The 20,962-nt window shown below is 41.9% G+C and overlaps 2 protein-coding genes across 3 annotated transcripts; both read left to right on the top strand.

Annotated features, from left to right (window-relative positions):
* Nucleotides 1-7,762: 7,762 nt before the first annotated feature.
* LOC311256228 (uncharacterized protein) lies at nt 7,763-10,902 on the top strand (the record flags this gene model as incomplete). Its single annotated transcript, XM_084351084.1, has 8 exons — nt 7,763-7,888; nt 8,080-8,176; nt 8,798-8,990; nt 9,489-9,765; nt 9,858-10,035; nt 10,128-10,204; nt 10,290-10,476; nt 10,628-10,902. 8 exons carry the CDS (start codon nt 7,763-7,765, stop codon nt 10,900-10,902), a joined length of 1,410 nt encoding a protein of 469 aa, XP_084207210.1.
* On the top strand, nt 10,864-17,863 carry LOC311256364 (uncharacterized protein). 2 transcript variants are annotated; one of them, XR_014622486.1, is made up of 5 exons: nt 10,864-11,342; nt 11,474-11,622; nt 11,707-11,833; nt 17,060-17,366; nt 17,527-17,863. XR_014622486.1 is itself a non-coding variant. In XM_084351359.1 (4 exons), exons 1-4 carry the CDS (start codon nt 11,266-11,268, stop codon nt 17,067-17,069), a joined length of 363 nt encoding a protein of 120 aa, XP_084207485.1. In that variant the 5' UTR covers nt 10,864-11,265; the 3' UTR covers nt 17,070-17,435. The 2 variants fall into 2 exon arrangements, 1 of the variants encoding a protein (XP_084207485.1); XM_084351359.1 differs by lacking the exon at nt 17,527-17,863 and having other exon boundaries at nt 17,060-17,435.
* The last annotated feature ends 3,099 nt before the right edge of the window (nt 17,864-20,962 follow it).

Genomic DNA, 20,962 nt, shown 5'->3' on the forward strand with positions numbered 1-20,962 from the left:
AGTGGATGGTGAGACTGAGGACATTCACCAGCTCCGGGGTTTGGCCTGCTGGAGGACGCAACAGACCAGCCCCGAGGCAGCGCTAATGGCATGATCTCTACCAGAAGGTAAAGTACATCAAAATATCCACCTATTACTCATGACCATTGTTTTGAGTTACATGTAGTCTATTTAAAAGCTTCTGTGATTTCTATAGCAGCTAGATCACACGGAAACTGACCACCAGTAATTACTAAATACATGTTGGACTATTTACTGGTAGCAGTATTGGTATACCATACTGATAAAATTTCTCAGTTTCCAGAAAGCAGGTTATGTGAAAACGTAAGTGAACCCTGAGATGAGGGAAACTCTGGGTTTTTTGTTTTTTTTTCGTAAATGAGAGGTATCTTAAACTCTGTGTCAGTCACCATGGTAACTGACTCTGGGAACCTAATGTGCTCGCTAGCAGATTTACTTAAAGAAACCCTGAGTCTGACGGAGCTGTCTGACAGGGCCCTTTCCTTTTCTTCTCAACAGCATCATGTTGAAGCAGAAATAATTCACATAGTTTTACAACAGGGGGATTATTTAGATTCGTTTAGATTAGCTCCCATTCCCTGAGCCAAACGGTACCACTTCTCATCAGTCCGTCATTTATCTAAACAATATTCTCAGTCTGGCTGTACATGGAATATCAGACTACACATCACCGCTGACGTGCTCTCAGATCTTGACCTCTTCATTTTTATCACTTTGCAGGCTAATCAATCACCTTCCAGCAGTCAGAAAAAGAGGAATCATTCACATTTTATTTGGCTTTCTTTTATTCCCACAGATAGCTACAAAACCCATCAGCCTGCATTGCCTCCAACAACGCAATTTCAAAGTACATGTTTCTAATTTGCTGCCGCATTTAGGATAATATTAAATAACTTCAAGTACTATCTGTAGATAAAAGTGTGTGTCTGCCTCTTGGGTCCTGGGGGTGAGTGACGCCCTCAGCCTCTGGCCACCCAGCGACCTGACTCAGGACCAGCTCCTCTGCCTCTGTCAGACGTGGTGGAGGTGGAGGTGACCACCACCTCTTCCACATGTTCATTTACTCAGCAGGATGTTAGGAGACAGGATGTGTGTTAATCAGTAGGTATCTGTTGGTGGTAAAAGCTGCTACAAGCTGAAATATCCACTGAATTAACTCACAAGACTGTTTTTATAGCCTATACTCAGAGTTTCACTTCATAGATTAAGTCAACTCAGAGTTCAGGGTTAGGCTTCGAGTTTGTTGAACCTCCTTTCTGGAATACCCCTTTGATGCACTGTTCAAAATAATATGATTATGCTGCGTGACTAACATTATCTCTTGTCTATTTGGTCAACAGACGCTGTTCTTCTGGAGTTTCCACAGACAAGTGTCTGATGTGTGCGCGGCCATCAGACGAAAGGTGTAACAATGAGCAGTTCAGCCGAAAAAAAGGGAACATAATGTGTGGTGTGTGTTTCTGTATGGTGGGAGGGGTTAGGCGTGCAATAATAAGGAATATTGTTTTTCATTGTTCACTATTTCTCAGTGTTCTGTAAAGTTTATGTGTAATGTTTAGGTCTTGCTGACTGAAATGGACCTATTTCTACAAGGTGTACTAAAGTACCAATAATTGAAAATGTTTTAAAGCCATAATGTAAATGTTCATACATTTGTTGTATAAATGTTAAGAGATAGTACAAGTTTTTTGTATTTACAATGTATTATTCAAAATTGGATATGGTACAAATAGATTAAAGTCTATTTTTTCACCTGGAATTAGTCCCACAAGTTTCGCTTTCACAGCCTTTAGTATGCTGGTAATACATTTGCAAACATGTGCAAGGTAGAAAGTAATATAGCAAAGTAAAGAGAAAGTATATTGACTATTATGCAAAGTATGCTTTTTTAGTAATTGGAATAAGCCAAACATATAATTAAGCATATTAGCACAGTAAGAATATATTAAAAGTATAAAGCTTATATATTTTTGAGACACTAACAAATCATTTTTAATGTACTTATAATACAAACAAAGTACTAGTATAGTACAAGTGTAACTTTAATTTGACTAATTAAGCATATATAAAGCCATATGCTTAAAGTATACAAAATATACTTTAAGTTGTTCCACTTTAGCACATAAAAGTAAAACTTAATACACTTCAAGTTGAGCTTTTCTACAATTACTTACAATTAAAATATATTTAGTACAAAATTAGTTGTTCCAAAATAGCATGCTTCAAGTTAACTAATCATGAACACACTTGAAGTATAATGATGATTAGTGTGGCTTCAAGTACACAAAAGTATGCTAAATTTTAGTACATTTAGCACATTTATTTTTCAGCTGGGATAACAATAACGGAAAATGTAAATTAGATTCATTCTTTCCATATTGTTTTCCCTGTTTATTATATTTTCCGTTTTGGGCTGAAAATAGGAAAACATACGCCAGTTTTCAATGTTTGGTGCATACAGAAAAGCGAAATATTGACTTGTTTTTTCATTTGCCACATTAAATGGAATAATTGAATGATCAGATGATACACGGACCTTTTTGCACTGTGCAGTAGCATAAGCTGTATTTGACTGAAAAAAGGTCTTTCACTGAAGTTTCCTAGCCTGAACTGGTTGAATTTGGATCTATTTCATGGCAAACAAGGTTTTACCTGTCCTTTATTTCACTAAGACTGAAAACTGGCTTATGTCAATTTTGAGCCTTTTCAGAGCAAGAGGAGCGTCTTTTTTTGCACTGTGCAGTAGCATAAGTTGTATTTGACTGAAAAAAGGTTTTTCAAGCAATTTCCTAGCCTGGACTTCCTGAATTTGGATGGCAAACATGGTCTCACCTGTCCTTTAATTCATTAAGGGTGAAAATTTGCTCATGTCAAATATGGTTTCACTTGTACTTTTTGCCAGTTACATTATGCAGCCCTGTGACTATTAGCCGACCCCAAGCGTTTTCATTTGTGTGTGTGTGTGTGTGTGTGTGTGTGTGTGTGTGTGTGTGTGTGTGTTTGCGCGCATGTGCGTGTGTCCAACTCTTGACGTTTTAGTCAATGTATTTCAATTTGGCAGATTTTGTTGCAAAAATGTAAGAGTGACTGCCCTCTATAGGCTGAAACCCGGCTATTACAATCAAATTTAGCTGTTGGCTGAGATGGAGGCCGCTGACTATTTGGAGGCAGCTTTCGTCACGAGCCACCACTGTTCACCCCGCCCCTCCTATAAAACTAGCAGTTGTCGACTCTGAAATCTGTGGTGAGTACAGTAGGTACTACTTCAAAGTGGCCATTTCACTCGCGGGGAGCGAGATTCACGCAACGCGTGAAATGTCAGTGACAACTGTAGCCACTAGGTGGAAGCATAGTACTGAATTGCAGCTGAAACGATTTTGGGACAATTCCACATTTGACCACAATGTAGCTGCAATGGAGAGTGACGCTGTTTTAGGCTACAGGTAGAGTGAATGGAGAGGGGGACTGCTAAACCGTATCAGATTGATTCAGACTGATTGTTTCACAGCGGTGGGACACCTCAATTATCTGGGTGACCTTGGATAATCACTTGTGCTTTCTTTGTTTTACAGTAGAGCTAAACTACATTAGTCGTTTTTTAAGGAACATTTGTTTACTGGTAAAATTGCCGACCTGAATTATTGTCCCAGTCCGCCCCCTTGAGCCTATATCACGGCCTGACTGGATGTTGCTTAAATATAAGAATGGCCAATAAAAATATCTGATACCCTAAAGACATCTGAGGTTGTAATTTTGCTCGCTCGCTGCAGCCACGGCTAATAAGCGGAGGCAGAAACAATTACGCACAGCCTACAGAAGTTTCTACGTCCATACAAGCATTTAAGAAATGATTCTTATCAGTTCCATAATTCAGAGAGGATTTTTACTCAACGAAAAAATTTATAAAGATCAGTTCTTAGGTTGAAGACACGGCAGCAGCACGTATCTCCAGACGCTGGTGTGTGTTATGACAGACGTATAGCTCCCCTGGTAGAGCAGCTCCCTCAGAAAGCAGAGTCTGCCGCTAGTGTAAGTTCGAATCTCAGTTTAGGCTGTAACTTTAGTTAATGTGTTTTCTTTGCTCATCATCATTATGATCACATATAGCTCCAAGTTTGAGCAAATAAATGAGCAAATGAGCATTAATTCTCCGCCGGCCGCGGCACCAGCTTTCCTGCTTGTGTACATAAAATACATTAAATTCTGACACCACAACTGTAGCGTACCGAATATCAATAGATGATAACCAGTTACCAAGTAACCAAGTTATTTTATAATGGCGTGCAGTTATAAGAGAACTAGATGGATGAACACGGCATCTTTATTGTTAAGAAAATGAAACTCCAGGAAGCTCCCCACTGCGTAAAAACGCAGCGCAGCCAGGAGCTGCACCTCCGGGCTGAGGGCAAAATTGCAGCTGTTGCTCTCTGGATGTGGGGAGACAGTGATCAGCCGTTGGATCTCCGCACGGGGCAGCCGGTACTTTGCCTGGACAGCCCGGTCTGACAGCACGTCCAGTGGGGAGAAGTGCTGACGCACGTATGCATTTATGTAAACCGTCTAGCTTCGCGCACGGCGACGCTGTTGGTTCGCAGCGAGAATGTGCTGTATTGTAGCCGTGGTTTATCACACGCGCGGACTTTGGCAACGCATTTATATAGAGTAGCAGGTGAAGCCTCTCTGGATGAGGTTCAGCTGAGTTTAATTACATCTGTTTCCTTGATATCTGTGAAATGCCACAGGGTTGTTGTATTTTTATGTGTAGCAGCCTACTATAAACTCATATGCAGATGTGTGTGGAAAACTTAAACGTGTAATTCAATAACAAGGTTTTTTCTTCTTCTTCTATTAACCTATGTTTCTTGTGCCAGTGGTCCGCAGCTATGAGCGCATTTCAACATTGAGCATTGTTTTATTATTTCGAAAAGTGGAGGATATAAATTTCCCTGACGCGGCTTGATCACTGAGCATTCGGGCGCTAAGAAGGCTGTTAAGAGTGGGTCAGCTCGATCTTACATTTCCTTCTTAGTGAAAGATCTTCTTAAGCTAAGAGCGACTCTGGAAAACACATCCTTCTTTCACAGTGTTCCTAAGAGCGCTCCTAAGGAGATCTTAGCACTTAAGAGCTTCTTAACGAATCTGGGAAACGCGGCCATTGGCAGGGCCAGACACAGCTTAATGAGCTTCTCCACCTCCGAATGCAGGATGGACACATCCTGGATGGTGCTCACTTCTCGTCCCCTACGCACATTCCTCAGTATGGGGGAATGCAAATGTTAAGGCATCTGGAACACGTTCGCTTAACTGGAAAGACCACATCCATCCCCCACACTTTTGAAAAGCTTGCTACGCCAGCGCCCCCACCCCCACCCCCGCGCGCTGAGGACAGCAAAGAGGTCTGCAACAAATACATTGATCACTTGGCCAAGGGATCTCCTCCTGCAGGGAGACTGCTTCAGGGACTCAGTCCGCTTTAAATAACCTTCTGTATATCCGACTACTGTGAAGCTGCTGATTATGTATTTTAATAAAGCTAGAGAAAACTGTCTGACATGACGTGGCGTCGTTCTTCTTTCTATAAGCCTGTTGTAGAAAATATAAGGAATAGAAAGCACAAATATTTGTGTTAAATTCTGACACCACAACTGAAAAAAAGAAAGCCGGTCATAGACGTCGGAACTCACGCACCCCATCAGCCTCCCTACCCACGGGAAGATACGAGAAGTAAGCACCATCCAGGATGTGCATATGGACCTGGTGCGCTCCGAGGCGGAGCGGCGTTTTCATCAGGAACGACTCCGCATAGCTGCAGGGCGAGAGCAGGCAGTTCTTGAGGCGGCTCAGGGGAAACGAGTGGATGTGGGTTCCTCGGAACTGACCCCCTTTCCACGAGAGAGGTGGAGAAGCTCATTAAGCTGTGCCTGGCCCTGCCAATATCTGTCGCGGCATCCGAGCGCTCTTTCTCAGCCCTGCGCAGGCTGAAAACCTGCTGCGCACCATGACGCAGGAGAGACTAACACATTTGACCGTTATGAACGTTCACAGTGACCTTATGGATGAAAGCGATGTCTCGACCCTGCTTAAAATCTTCATCAGTGGGTCAACTGAGAGAAGGTCCACTTTTGGATATGCATGAAAGCCCTGAGTCAGGAGCGCAGACTTTTCTTTTTTTCATTCAAGGGTACAAATAATGCTGTTATGTTCCTTAAATGGCCTGATTTAGTGATCAAAGTTTCATTTTCTTAACAATAAAGATGCCGTGTTCATCCATTCTAGTTCTGTTATAACTGCACGCCATTATAAAATAACTTCAAATCAAATCCTTAATCATTGATAAAAGTGCGTGCTTCCCCCGCCCCCCCTCTCATAAAATAGTTCCGACGTCCATGAAGCCGGTGAATCAGATCAATAGAACGGTTTTTTTCTGGTTATCATCTATTGATATTCGGTACGCTACAGTTGTGGTGTCAGAATTTAATGTATTTTATGTACACAAGCAGGAAAGCTGGTGCCGCGGCCGGCGGAGAATTAATGCTCATTTGCTCATTTATTTGCGCAAACTTGGAGCTATATGTGATCATAATGATGGTGAGAAAAGAAAACACATTAACTAAAATTACAGCCTACACTGAGATACGAACTCGTATCAGCGGGTGTATCTGTTTACTGAGAGAGCTGCTCTACCAGGGGAGCTATACATCAGTCTCAATGTTTTCATGTGTCTTATTTATCACCGACCCGCTGCCCCAGCTGACAAACCAGCGTCTGGACATACGTGCTGCTGTCGTGTCTTCAACCTAAAAACTGATCTTTATACATTTTTTCGTTGAGTAAAAATTCTCGCTGAATTATGGAACTAATAAGAATCATTTCTTAAATGCTTGTATGGACGTTGAAACTTCTATAGGCTGTGCGTAATTTAAAAGGCTTCATAGTGAAAAAAATCATTCATCTCATCCGCCATCAACATCATCAACAACTCACTAAGTTTGTCCTTGCTAGAGGAACCCTGTAGCGACAGGCTGAAGGAAGGAGTTGGAATGAGGTGTGGAGTGGGTGAGGTATTATTAGCTACATTCTTGTATTTAAGCAACAACGAACAGAAACATAAATCAGGCAACTCTGTCCATTCCCGTTCATGGTGACTGCTCCCTGCTGCTGCATGTTGTCGTCCTCCTGCTCACACATGCCACCTGGTGGTTGTTTGGGCACATTGCCGCTTCTCATGAAAACACAATTGATCCGCCACTAAAAAATCACGCGCGAACTCGGCCACAACGAAGTAGTACCTACTGTAGGTTGAATTGAGAGGACTGCGAATAGAGAGGTATAGTGAGAATTGAGTAGGTAGTTAGCATAGCATAGATTGTTTTTTGGAGATTTTATAGTTATTAGGTGTGAATTTATAGTATTTAGTAGTTATTTAGCAATTTTAGATAGCTTGTTTAGTTTTTTGTGTTCTAGTACTCCTTAGTTAGTTAGTTAGTTCGTTAGGGTGTAGGTTAGCTTTAGCTTGTAGTGTAATTGTTTTAGTATTTGTGAGCTAGTGGCCACAATGGGTCGGCAGTGTAGTTTTCCCGGTTGCAAAAACGTCTCGGGGCTGCATCGGTTTCAAGCTGACCCAGAAATTAGGCGCCAGTGGTTGCGCACATTGCGCCTACGTGATCTCCCGCCTAGAAGAGCCGGAGTTTGCAATAGCCATTTCTCCGCGGAGTGCTTTTCAAATTTCACGGAGCTGAACATGGGTTACAGTAAAGTGCTCATGCTGAAAAGCAATGCGGTGCCGAACGCTGCTGTCCCGGTGCCGACAGCAGGAACGACATCACAGCACCTGCCGCTGCCGCCAGCAACTGTCCGGCATATTGAGGTGAGTACAAATATGTTTGTAGCCTAATAACCACCGTAATGCTAGTGACATAACTAACAAGCTAACAAGACATGACGAGCTAACCTGTCTCCTAATTGCAATGTCTAATATTCAGTCGATCGATAGGCTTGTAGAGTGGTGTATATTACAGTAGCTGGGCTGGGCTGTAACACAATTATGTTATATTTCAGGCAAAACAGACCAGGGAGATCGGGTGCCAAACGGAACCAGTCAGCACAAAACATGCTGCTGGACAGGCTAACATAAAGCATCTGAGGCGAAGCAAAGGTGAGTCATAATAAGGACTGCACTTTTGGTGGTATATGCTGGCTGTGGGACAGGATTCATGGGAAGTCTATCGCGTTAGATGCCGCTACCTTGTGATAGTTCGTTTCCTAGTCTTGTTAGTTAGCCAATTATAGTACCGGTATGCAGCCCTACAGTCATAATACTCGTTGGAGGTTTTATGACCACATCGAGGAGATTGTGCTCTCACTGACACCTTTATAATATCACAGCTGTGTGGGACTCTGGATTGTTGTTAAAATGTCCCATGACAAGAGCTGACAGATTAGCTCTGACCACGTCATTCTGCATAATAATTAGCCATGTGCTTCTGTTTGTTTGAACGGAGGAGTACGATAGACATATGAATATGAGTGCCTCAGAGTAAATTCAATTCTTATAAACGTGATTTATTTGAACAAACAACAGTTGCAGTAGCTGTAAGCAAATAAGGACTCTCTCTCAATACAGTATAAGCTGTGTGTTACACTTGATTTGTCTGGGCTGCAACTAACAATTATTTCCATTGGCAAATAAGTCTACTTTAGTATAATGTCAGTTTGTGCGTCTACATTTTGCTCAGTGGATATAAACCTTATTGTGGAATAATATCTTTGTGCACAGCTACTCAGGCCCGACCTCCTAACAGGAGTGTGTCTTGTGACACTGGCATGTTGGTGGCTGATCCTGAGGCTGTAGCCATCCCTGAGGTTCCAGTGGCAAGCTCCACGCCATGCAAAAGGACAAGGTATGAGGTGTCAACTGATGACTCCAGCTACCAGCTTGATGTCACCAACAGCACCGTGAAGTGTACAAGGTAAATGATTTAGTACACAAGGCTACTGCTGTTTCTATTATATAGAACTCTGCCATATAATGAGTAATAGAAAGTTGCAGTATAATTTCACATTCGAGCTTGACATGCTCTTTTGTATATTGCCAAGACAACTGAGGATAAAGTTTTCTGGTGTTTGCATCAAATATATTTTCATTTTCATGTTATTGAATTGCAGTGTCCATCTATGTCAACAGTTATCTCAATGAGTATTAAACTACACTGAACTTGCTTTGAGTAACATATAATACAACACATTTTCCATTCATACCTGCCTTTGAATAATGCCTGAAATACAGTAACCCAAGGCAACATTTAGACAGTCTGTACATGCTATTCCTCAACATGACTCCTACTTTTGCATTACATGTTATGTAATTAACCAGCATTTTGTTAACGTTGTGTGAATATTTACTGTAATACTGTAATCTTTTTTCACATCATGTCATTTACCATTCAAATGTTTTCTCTTCTAATCAGTATTTCTGATGACATGGCACCCCTTGCAGTGACCAAGTACATTGTCCATGAAGACAAATTAATGGACCTGTTCAAAAAATGTCCAGTGTACACCCGGAGCTGTGACATCACAAAGAATGTCATTGGGACACTTCTGCAAGTAAAGCAGAGCTGCTCACATTGCGAGTATGTTCACCAGTGGTCCAGCCAGCCAATGGTGAACAATATACCAGCTGGGAACCTTCAGCTGTGTGCAGCAGTCCTGTTCACTGGTTCATCTTTTGTTCAAATTTCAAAGGTGAGACAGGACCGAATTTGTAATGCCAGGTACTTTTACATTATTTGATTACAAGTATGTCATCACATCATATTGTTTTTTTTTTCTTTTAGTTCATGGATGCTTTCAAGATCCAGGGCATCTCGGAAACAACTTTCCACAAACATCAATCAAAAGTCCTTTTCCCTACAATCTACTGGCAGTGGAACCAAAACCAGGAACCCCTCATCAGAGACTCTATAGCTGGTGGGGATGTGACACTGGGTGGTGACATGCGTGCTGACTCGCCAGGTGAAAATTTACTTTGATGAGTAAGTAACTATGACAATTATTGTCAACCAAGGCATACTCAAAAATATATCTTGTTTTTTCAAATATTTTAGGACATTCTGCAAAGTATGGGAGCTACACAATGATGGACCTCAGATTAAACAAGGTCATTGATATTCAGCTAGTCCAGGTAAAACACTGATACACTGAAAAACTGTTCATTCATATTCATATTAGTCCATCTCTTCAGAGAATGTGTCTACTTTGTGTTGTAGAGCAACGAAGTGGGAAACAGTGTTCGGATGGAGAAGGAGGGCTTTGAGCGAATTCTGTCATTCTTGGAAGGCAAAGGCATAGTGGTCAAAGGCATCGTCACCGACCGACATACAGGGGTACAAAAGTTCTTGCGGGAACAAAGACCTGGGATCAGCCACTACTTTGACCCTTGGCATATGGGAAAGGGTAAGTGTTTGAATTGAATCAAAATAATAAATGCATAAATAAAATATAGACATAAAGCTCATAGCACAGACAAGTGCAAACATAAGTGCATTCAGATACATGTAACACAATCTCTTACTTCTCATCCCATCCCTTTATGTCTTTTGCCCAGGGATTGGGAAAAAAATTGATGCCATGGCGGAGACAAAAAGAACACAGGAGGTGGGCTCATGGAGGAAGAGTGTTGTCAACCACCTCTACTGGTCAGCGTCCACCACTGCATCAGGGGAGGAGGTTGTGGCCAAATGGGCCTCAGTTGCCAACCATATGCAAAATGTGCACACGCACAAGAATCCACTCTTCCCCAGTTGCCTCCACCAACCCCTTGTTGATGAGCAGGCACGGCAGTGGCTCAAGCCAAGAAAGTGTAGTAGTAGGCTACACTAACCAATATACAGTATAATAATGCTATTTAGTCACCCCTAAATGGGTGCTGGTTGTGAAAATGTCAACTGCACAGTTTGGAAACTAGCAGGGCATAGTGATTACACTACACCTTGCATTACACCCTGATTCGCATCAGATTTAAGATAAAGCCCAGTGTTATGAGATTGCTGACTGTAAGTTTGTTTTGGTGGTTTATGTTTGATCATGTTTACAATTATTCATTGTCCTCAAATTGGTTTCATTATATATCATTATTCCTGTGTGTAGGTACAGCAGCATGTGAGCAACTGACAGCAGTTCTGTTGGCTCCCAGACTGCTGAAGGATGTGAAGAAGATCAGCCCACAACACCACACTTAAGGGAATGGAACCTTTTCACAGTCTGATCCTGAAATTTGCCCCCAAAAATGTGGTGTTCTCCTTCACAGGGATGTTGTGCAGGTATTGAACATTGTATTGTATTGCATGGTATTGTACAGTATTGTGAAGGTAACATTTTCTTGTTTTTTATTAATTAGTCATAGCTTATAAGGTGTTTGCTGACCATATAAATGTAATGTGTTTCTTACTAGACTCCAGCTGACAGCGATGCACTATAATGAGAACGCACAGAGAGCTCATGCATCCACCGCAGCTGGAGAACTACGATATTCTATAGTGTACCCAAAATATAAACATGGGGACTTCACTGTGCGACCACTGCAGAGTCATCCTACTTCAGGTAATTTGTGATTAGACAAAGAGTGGCATCATGATTGATTTGTGGGGAAATGTGTTACTACCCTGTTCTATCTGTACACTTTAGGCTACATTGACATGGAGCAGGACTTTCTGGACACAGTCCTTGTGCCAGGGAAACTTTGCTCCCAGTTCACCAGACCTGACAAGGGGGAGGCAGTGGCCAGACACAAGTCACGATTCTTCAAGAATATGTGAGTTTTGGCTCACTACAGAGCATGTTGTAAGAATACATTTCTGTTATTGATGTTTATGTAATTATTTTTGCCAGTTCTTCTTTTTTTTTTTTTAAATAACTTTCTTTATTGGAAGCAATTCCACAGGTGGCAATATGACAGAAAAAAGAGGACTTCCATTCTATCATTTTTTTTCCCCGTTTTTTATCCCTCCCACAATCCCAACCCACTCAAAGGTGAACAGTTCTATAAATCTGGTAACATGTAAACAGTACAGAATACAAACAACAAATACATGAATAAGGAAAATGATAAAGTAGATAAGCAAGTGAAATAAAAAAGTTAAAAGAAAAAAAGAAAAAAAAAGGGGGGGGGAGAAACTAAAATAAATACAATTTAAATAGGCAAATAAATATATAAATAAGGGGGGGGCTCAGTCGTCACACTCAGGCAGAGATGTCAAAGACTCAATATAATTTAAGAGAGGTCTCCAAGTTAATTCAAAATGACCTAAGGAACCCTTGAGGGAAAATCTAAGTTTTTCAAGTTTAATGGACAGTAGCACCTCTTTCACCCACCTGCTGTGAGAAGGAGGTTGAGGGTGTTTCCAATTGAGAAGAATGAGTCGCCTGGCCAACAGGGTGGCAAAGGCAAGAACAGTTTGCATAACTTTAGAGGCAAGAGGTTGCAGAGGGGAACCAAATAGGGCCAGGAGAGGATCAGGGGATATAGAAGTGTTATATGCTGTGTTAAGAGTATTAAAGATTTCAGACCAAAATGTGGCAAGCCTGGGACAAAACCAAAACATATGGGAATGGTCGGCTGGAGATTGTTTGCACCTATTACATGAATCAGGTACATTGGGATAAATCCGAGATAGCCTCAAATTAGTGTAATGAACTTTGTGTACAACTTTACACTGTAGGAGGCCATACCTCGCACAAATTGAAGAGGAGTGAACCAACCATAAAACTTGTTGCCAATAATCCTCGGGCAGTGTGGTTCCAAGCTCTTGCTCCCAAGAACCCCTGGGACTGGAAGCTGGGGTGTCAATAGCAGAATTAATAAGGCTGTAAATGCTAGAAATTAGCCGCTTTTGTTTAGGATCAAGAGCCAATAATGAGTCAACCAAAGTTTCAGGGGGACGGCTAGGGAATTTGGGGTTCTGATTCTGAATAAAATGCCTTGCCTGAAAAAAACGAAATAGGTGGGATTTAGGCAAGTCAAATTTTGTAGAGAGTTGAGAAAAGGACATGAAAGTCCCTTGGTCGTAAAGGTCCCTAAATTTAGTTATCCCTTTATCAAACCAAGTCCTAAAAGTCAGGTCAGTGCAAGAGGGCAGAAATAGGTGATTGTTTACAATGGGGGAGAAGTCTGAGGCTCTATGGAGGCCTAGGCCTTTCCTAAATTGAATCCAGATTTTAACAGAGTTAAATACCATTGGGTTTGAGGTAAAGTTGGAGGCAGTCAAAGGGAGTTGGGAGCAAACCAAGGAGTGAAGGGAAAGTTTAGAAGATGCTAGTTCCATATCTACCCAAGCAGGGCGCTCTTCATCTACTGTGTTGGTAATCCAGTACAAAAATTTATGAACATTACAGGACCAGTAATAGTGTAGAAAATTGGGCAACGCTAAGCCACCTAGAGCCTTTGGGAGCTGTAGGATTGATCTTCTGATGCGTGGATTTTTATTGCCCCAGAGGAAGGAACTTATTAATTGATCGAGCGATCTAAAAAAGGACTTTTTAATAAGGACAGGGATATGTGAAAAGAGATATAGAAACTTGGGTAAAACAACCATTTTAACTAAACTGGCACGACCTACTAGGGATAGAGGGAGACCAGACCATCTGTCAAAGTCTAGTTTACACCTCTCAAGGAGAGGAAGAAAATTTTTGGAGAAAAGTTGATTGATTGAATTTGTCACATGCACCCCCAAGTGTTTGAATCCGTCTATGGCATATTTGAAAGGGAAAAAAGCAGGGGGAATATTTCTGGCCAGATAGTTGATGGGGAGAAGTTCGCTTTTGTGGAGATTAAGCTTATAACCTGAATATGACCCAAATTTATCAAAGACATTTAGAACCACTGGGAGAGAGGCAGCTGGATTAGACATGTATAAAAGGAGGTCATCGGCATACAATGATAATTTATGAACTGTACCAGCTCTGGTGATGCCCTCAAACCCACCCTCCTGATGCAGCCAGATGGCCAAAGGCTCAATAGCCATGGCAAATAGGAGGGGTGAAAGAGGGCAGCCCTGTCTGGTTCCACGATGGAGGGGAAATGGGGCGGACTGGAGTCCATTTGTGTGGACGGAGGCGACTGGGTTGGCGTAAAGCAATTTGATCCAAGATATAAATTCTGGGGTGAAGCCAAATTTCCACAAAACAAAAAAAAGGAAGCTCCACTCCACCCTGTCGAAGGCCTTTTCTGCATCTAGTGAGATAATCACTTCCGGGATAGTTGAACTGGGAGCACTAATGATATTTAAGAGCCTCCTTGTATTATGAAATGAGTGCCTTCCAAACATGAAACCTGTTTGGTCAGTTGATATTATATTTGATAGGACTTGCTGTAGGCGCTGGGCTAGAATCTTTGACAGGATCTTTAGGTCAACATTTAAGAGAGAAATGGGTCTATAGCTACCGCACATAAGAGGGTCTTTATCACACTTAAGCAGGAGAGAAATAGAGGCCTCCGACAGGGTGGGAGGTAGGCGACCCTCAGCAAAGGATTCGTTATACATTCTCTGAAGGGCTGGAGCAATGGTGGCAGAGAACAGCTTAAAAAACTCAACAGTGAACCCGTCAGGGCCTGGGGTTTTACCATTCTGAAGTGACATAATCGCCTCCTGAACTTCCCTGACAGAAATTGGATTTCCCAGTTCCCTACACAAGTCTTCATTTATTTTAGGAAAAACAATCTTATCCAGAGGGTTGTCTCCATCCCAAACATCTGAAGGGCATTGTGAAGAATAGAGGATAGAATAGAAAGAACAAAATATCTTATTTATCTTAAAAGGATCTGAGGTAACTTCACCTGACGCAGATTTGATCTTGGGGATCAGTCTGGATAGTGTGGCTGCACGTGCCTGATGTGCTAATAATCTTCCTGCTTTGTCTCCAGTCTCAAAGAAACGTTGTTTAGCGAGGAATAACTGCTTCTGTGTTTTACTTGTGGATAATAGATCAAATTTAGACTGAAGCTGCTGGCGTTCTTTGTAAAGAGCAGGGGTTGGAGCTGTAGCATACAAATTGTCGATCTTAAATATCTCCTTGGTGAGTGTCTCTGACTCTACCCTCTCTGCCTTCTTTAGGGATGAAACATATGATATAATTTGCCCACGCATAAACGCCTTAAAAGTTTCCCACAGAGTGCGTCTAGAGATCTCTGGAGAGTTGTTAGTATCAAAGAACAAGGAGATCTGCGTATGAAGGAAGTCTTTAAAGGAAGCTTGTGCTAGCAAAGAGGAGTTAAGTCTCCACTGTCTGGAGGGGGGGACAGGCCTAGGAAAGCCAATATCCACAGAAACAGGGGCGTGGTCCGAGATATGCTATGGTACTCACACGAGTGGACCTCTGATAAAAAGTAATTATCCAAGAGAAAAAAATCTATCCGCGAATATGAATGATGGACATGAGAGAAAAAAGAAAAAGCTTTGTCTGAATAGGATTTAACTCTCCATGGATCAAATAAACCTAAACTGGTCCTATATGTGTCAAGGACCTTAGCTGACTTGGACAACACCTGAGGATTAGAGGAGGACCTGTCTAGGGAAGGGTCTTGAATCAAATTGAAGTCGCCGCCAATTATTAAATAGTGGTCATCAACTTTAGGAAGAGAGGAGAAAAAGCTCGTAATAAATTTATCATCATCCCATGTAGGTGCATAAACACAGGCCATTATCACAGGCAAGCCACATAGACTACCAGAAATAATTACAAATCGACCATTAGGGTCTTCAATGGAGTTTGATAACTCAAACGGAATACTCTTATGTATGAGGATAGCTGCACCCCTTGCCCTTACTGGGAATTAAGAGTGAAATATATGCCCTATCCAAGGTCGCTTGATCCGGTTAACCTCTGAGGAGCAGAGGTGGGTTTCCTGTAAAAAGAAAATATCACCCCTGAGTTGCTTTAAATGAGTCATCACCTTGTTACGTTTAATGAGCTGGTTGGCGCCCTTCAGGTTCCAAGAGATAAAGCGAAGATTCTTACCCTGAGTCGTCATATCGTAAAGAAACAAGGAGCTCTCTGAGGCCCGACGCGACTCCTGAGCCAAAGAAAAAGGGGGGAAAACAAAACAAAAACACAGGACAAAAACAAACATACAAAAATACCTCCCCCCCCCACCCTTTCCTTTATACAAACCAAACACATCCACATCTTCAATCCCAACAGGATAACGCTTTCTGCTTCCATAACCTTCTCTCGTTCAAGAGGTCATCCAAATGAACAATATATAAAACATACACCACATTTTAAAGAACAACTTGAGATTACAGAAAGTCAACATTAGTCTTGACAATTACCTAAGGTAAACAGGCCATTAATGAGTTTGCCTCAATATTTTCCTCAATAAAGAAACCATCCTACTTAATAAATTCTGCCGCAAGACAGAAAAGCAAACAAAAAGAGGTAGTGAGGTTAGAGGAAAAGTAAGTAAGTAATAAAATAAAATGTCTAATGAAGCAATGTTCCACTCAGCCAAACCAAGGACCCACTGAGACCAACTTAAAATGTTTGCCGTCAAAATTAGGACAAAAAAAGGTAGTGATGACATCACATATGAGTGTTACCCACACTGCACCGTTGGAGAAAGAAGAAAAAAAAAAAAAGGGGGGGGTCCCCAATGTAAGGAGCAAAATACAATAAGTCTATGCACATGGCTCCTGGAGCATGATCAGAGTAAACACAGTTCACGTGCCTACCCGTTTCCATGGTTACCATGACTCTCGTTGAAGATGTCCACAAAACATTAAGTCCACAGGGCAGCAAACAGTGGCAGGAGCAGCCGGGCTCATTCAAACTAGCGGGGAAGAAACCCCCAGGTGTGGATGACAGCGGGGGACACTATAATACCTCTCACTCTTTGTCCATCACTCGCTCGTTGTAAAATGCGTGTGCGTCCTCCGGAGTCTTGAAAGTGAACGTTTCATCCTCATATGAAACTTGCATATTTTTGCCAGTTCTAATTCCATCATTTGATCAAGCTTATTTTCTTATTTTTTTTTTTTTACAGGCACCAATGACAGGGATCAGTGACTTCCTGACCGGGTTTGGGGTTTGCACTACACACATGGACAGACAGCACCTGGCCCAGACAACATCAGCAGCCGTGTCCTGCGGTGCTGTGCAGAGCAGCTGGGAGGCGTGTTTCAGCTCCTGTTTCAAACATCCATGGACAACAGCACAGTCCCCCAGCTATGGAAGCACTCCACAGTGGTCCCCATCCCCAAGAAGAGCTCTGTCAAAGCTTTGAACGACCTCAGGCCTGTGGCTCTCACCTCACTCGTGATGAAGGCTGAATTGAATGGAGCACCGTATGCGTATGTGAGACCACACACATAAATGAACTCAACTAACCTGACACCTCTGTTGTAGTGCTTTAACTTTAAACACCTTCAAATTTGTTATCAATGTTTTGAAGGATTAACTCATTGACTAGTCTTTGCCTTCCTGAAGCTTCTGCTTTCTGTTTCCCACCAGAGATTCTACTAAGAGGTGATCAAGTGTCTCCTATAGGTTGCTATATTTCTACTGAGGGCCATGTCATCCAGTTTGTCATCCACCTGCACAGGCTACCAATCAACACATCTACATTTACACTTTATTCCTCAGCCTGCTCCCCATCATCAAATGTGTATCCCTTCTATTTACTCCCTGACATCATAAAAACATGGTTGCTATATTTCTGAGTCTCATCTGTATTGCATTGCATTCTGTTATGTGATGATGAAACCATCCTGCACTGAAAAGAAAGTGTAAAATTGACAGCCATGGACATTGTAGAGTTCAAAAAACATTTTTATCAAGTGGGGAGAGTTGACAGGACCTTGTAGAGCTAAAAAAAAAAATTAATCAAGGGGGGGGGGGGGGAGTTGAAACTCTGTGTAGTTTTCCCCATTTTCAGGGAACTCCTGCCTGATGCGGGTGATGGCACAAGACGGGATGATTACCCTGATATGCCGGCCCAAGTACCCCCAGCACCACCACACAAAGTTTCTGTATACCAGGTGTCTGTAGCAACTGTGAAGAATGAATATGTTATATTAATGGTCAACCTTTTTGTTTTTAGTTTGGTCAAACTTTTTGTTTTGTAAGACATGTGCTTCCACTGATTATTTGCATCTTGATGTCTACAAAATTTTAAATTATATAAATAAAATAATGTAAATACTATTCTATATATGAATGAACTGATTCTGGTTTCCTGAACTGACCTATGGAGCACAGGTTCCTCCATCTGTCCAAACAGCTGCAGGTATGTTCTATAAACAGCCTGCAGCACGTAGGGGTTGAGGGCAACAGGCTCAAAACCTGGGTGCACAGTCACACAGGCTGCACCCCCAATCTGCTCACACCTATGCATCACCTATGTGTAATTAAAAACAGCATATTTTATTTATATTGGTGTCATGTAACGATGAATGTATTATAACCTAAATAGTCCAGGTGGGTAAACTAATACTATAATGTGGAATGACCCAGTACACAATTGTTTTTGACAACACCTTTTTAATTCCACAGGTGAGCTAATACTGAAGTACCGAAGTTGGATTAATATTGTTGCAAACATGGTTTCCGTTGGTCTTTAATTCATTTTCCATAAAAACTCACATATCAATTTTGAGCGTTTCAGAGCGAGAGAAGCTTATTTTTCACTGTTTTCACCGCCTCTGTGTGAAAGTCTCAGATGAGGCGAGGGGTGAAATTCCCCCCCGCTTCTGATGCGCCTCCGGAGGTAGTATCAGAGGCGCATTATTGGCGAACCGAACCAGTGTGAACGAATAAGCCAGCGGCGCGGAGACAGGTTGTGTCGGTCTGATGGTGTTGACTGTGTGATAACTAAACAGATCATTCACTCAACACAATATAGAGAAATGTCACACATAGCAACGTTACAGGACCATACAACAGTAACGTAGTAACTGGTCCTGTCTTTGGCAACTTCTATGAGGAAAAGTCTCTGTCCTCCTGTCTGTCCGACCGACTCTTCGTCACATTTCTGCCCGAAAAACAGCGAGTCTCTCCGCGAGTGAAAGAGTCAGACAGCGTCCTGTTGACTGATGGCAACTAATTATGTTGGCTAATTTAGAGAAAAACGTAACTTTGTCACTTTCCACGATGTTTGGTGGGTCAGAATCTCAATCACAGCACATTATAACGGCATCCATATGATTATAAACAGTCAGCGGTAGCCTAGCTATAGCTACATGTTTAGATTAATAGGAGGACACCGGGAAACACCTTGAAAAAAACACATGCGTCATCATCATGACGTGTGTCTACCGTCACGCCTCTTTTGGAGCCTCAGCGCTGGCTTGCTGTGTGAATTACACTCTGGTTCGTCTTTTACGCCGGAGCTGCTCGGTTCTGTGTGAACAACCAACGGTGGAGAATTGGCGAACCGTCGCTGTGGCGATAATTTGGCGTCTGTGTGATTTCAGAGCTTCTCTGCTCGACACCCGTTTCTCGCAACTTTTCTGAGATCTCCTGATATGTCACTCCATTCATAAACATGTCATGATGATAGACCCTAACCCGGGTAAAAAAAAGAGGAAAGGCGGTGCCGAGAGGGAGAGAGAGAAGAAAAAGAAAGGCGCTGGAGGATGACGCGGCCAAATGCCTAAAATTGACTAATTTACCCCCCCCCCCCCCCCCCAAAAAAAAGCTAAATTATCTAAAAAAAACACTGGTTCTTGTCAGGGTCCTTGAGGCTGTACACTTTTACACAGTGTAAATATGTAGCCTACTAGGCCCTGGCCTTGAAATTAAAATAAGGCTTGGGATTTTAAAATCACAGATTTACAAGCCACTTTTTTTTTTTATTTACTGCGTTTGAAATTATTTATTTGTGCAACAAACTGGATATAATCTTACTTAGTTGTCTTTGTTTATTAGGTTATATTGTAGGTTGTGGTTCATCAGAATCATTTCTACAGTAGAGCAACAACATGCAACAAGTTGCAGACATATGAACACCACCAGGCACTGCCATTTGACATAAATGGCTCTCATTTGTAATAATAGCTGTCTTGGCACTACAGCATTATTCTATTAAGCGCTAGTGTTGTTGAATTTTTCTGTCTGTTGCTGACTTGCTGTTATGTATCCCAGCCCAAACATGAAAGCTATGTATTCCAACATTAGATTTAGGTTGTGATTCATTAGTATTCCCCGGTATGATAATTAGAGCCTATATAAAATATTAGTCAATATTATGTGATTGCTTATTAGGAACTATGCTCTCGGACTGTATTATACATTGCATATATGTGTCTGTCAGTGCGTGCGTGCATGTGTTCTGTGAACATGTGTTCGAAGGCTGTCCCCTCATAGCTGATTAATTATTTGATTTGGACTTAGTTGTCTTTGTTTATTAAGTTATATTGTAGGCTACACATAAAAAATATGTGCCAGTGAGGCAGTTGATATTCTACATGACATGACTTTTTATGTATAGCTGTAACCTTGGCACTACTTATTATGTAAAACCTTTATTCTTTTCTATTAAGTGTGTTAGTGGATTTTGCTGAGGATTGTTGTGTTACTGTATTTACCAGCCCAAACATAAAAGTTACTGTATATTCCAACCTTAGATTGTACAATAGGTCCCATGTGTGGACTTCTATTTGGAATGCACCGTGTGTGTGTGTGTGTGTGTGTGTGTGTGTGTGTGTGTGTGTTTGTGTGTGTGTGTGTGTGTGTGTGTGTGTGTGTGTGTGTGTGGGCAAGGCCAGGGTGGCCTGGTTACATGACTGACTCCTGGCCTGAAAAAGTCTCCCAGTCCGGCCCTGATTAGAGACATGGCTGGAGTGAGGCCATTAGAACGTGGGACTCCAGTGGTCTACTGGGACTGGACCATAGACTGTACACAGTCAATGGACTGTACCGTGGGACTTTTGGCGCTCAGAACGGTGTG

Source organism: Pagrus pagrus, assembly GCF_965226575.1.
Source record: "Pagrus pagrus genome assembly, chromosome: 4".
Lineage (NCBI taxonomy): Eukaryota > Metazoa > Chordata > Actinopteri > Spariformes > Sparidae > Pagrus > Pagrus pagrus.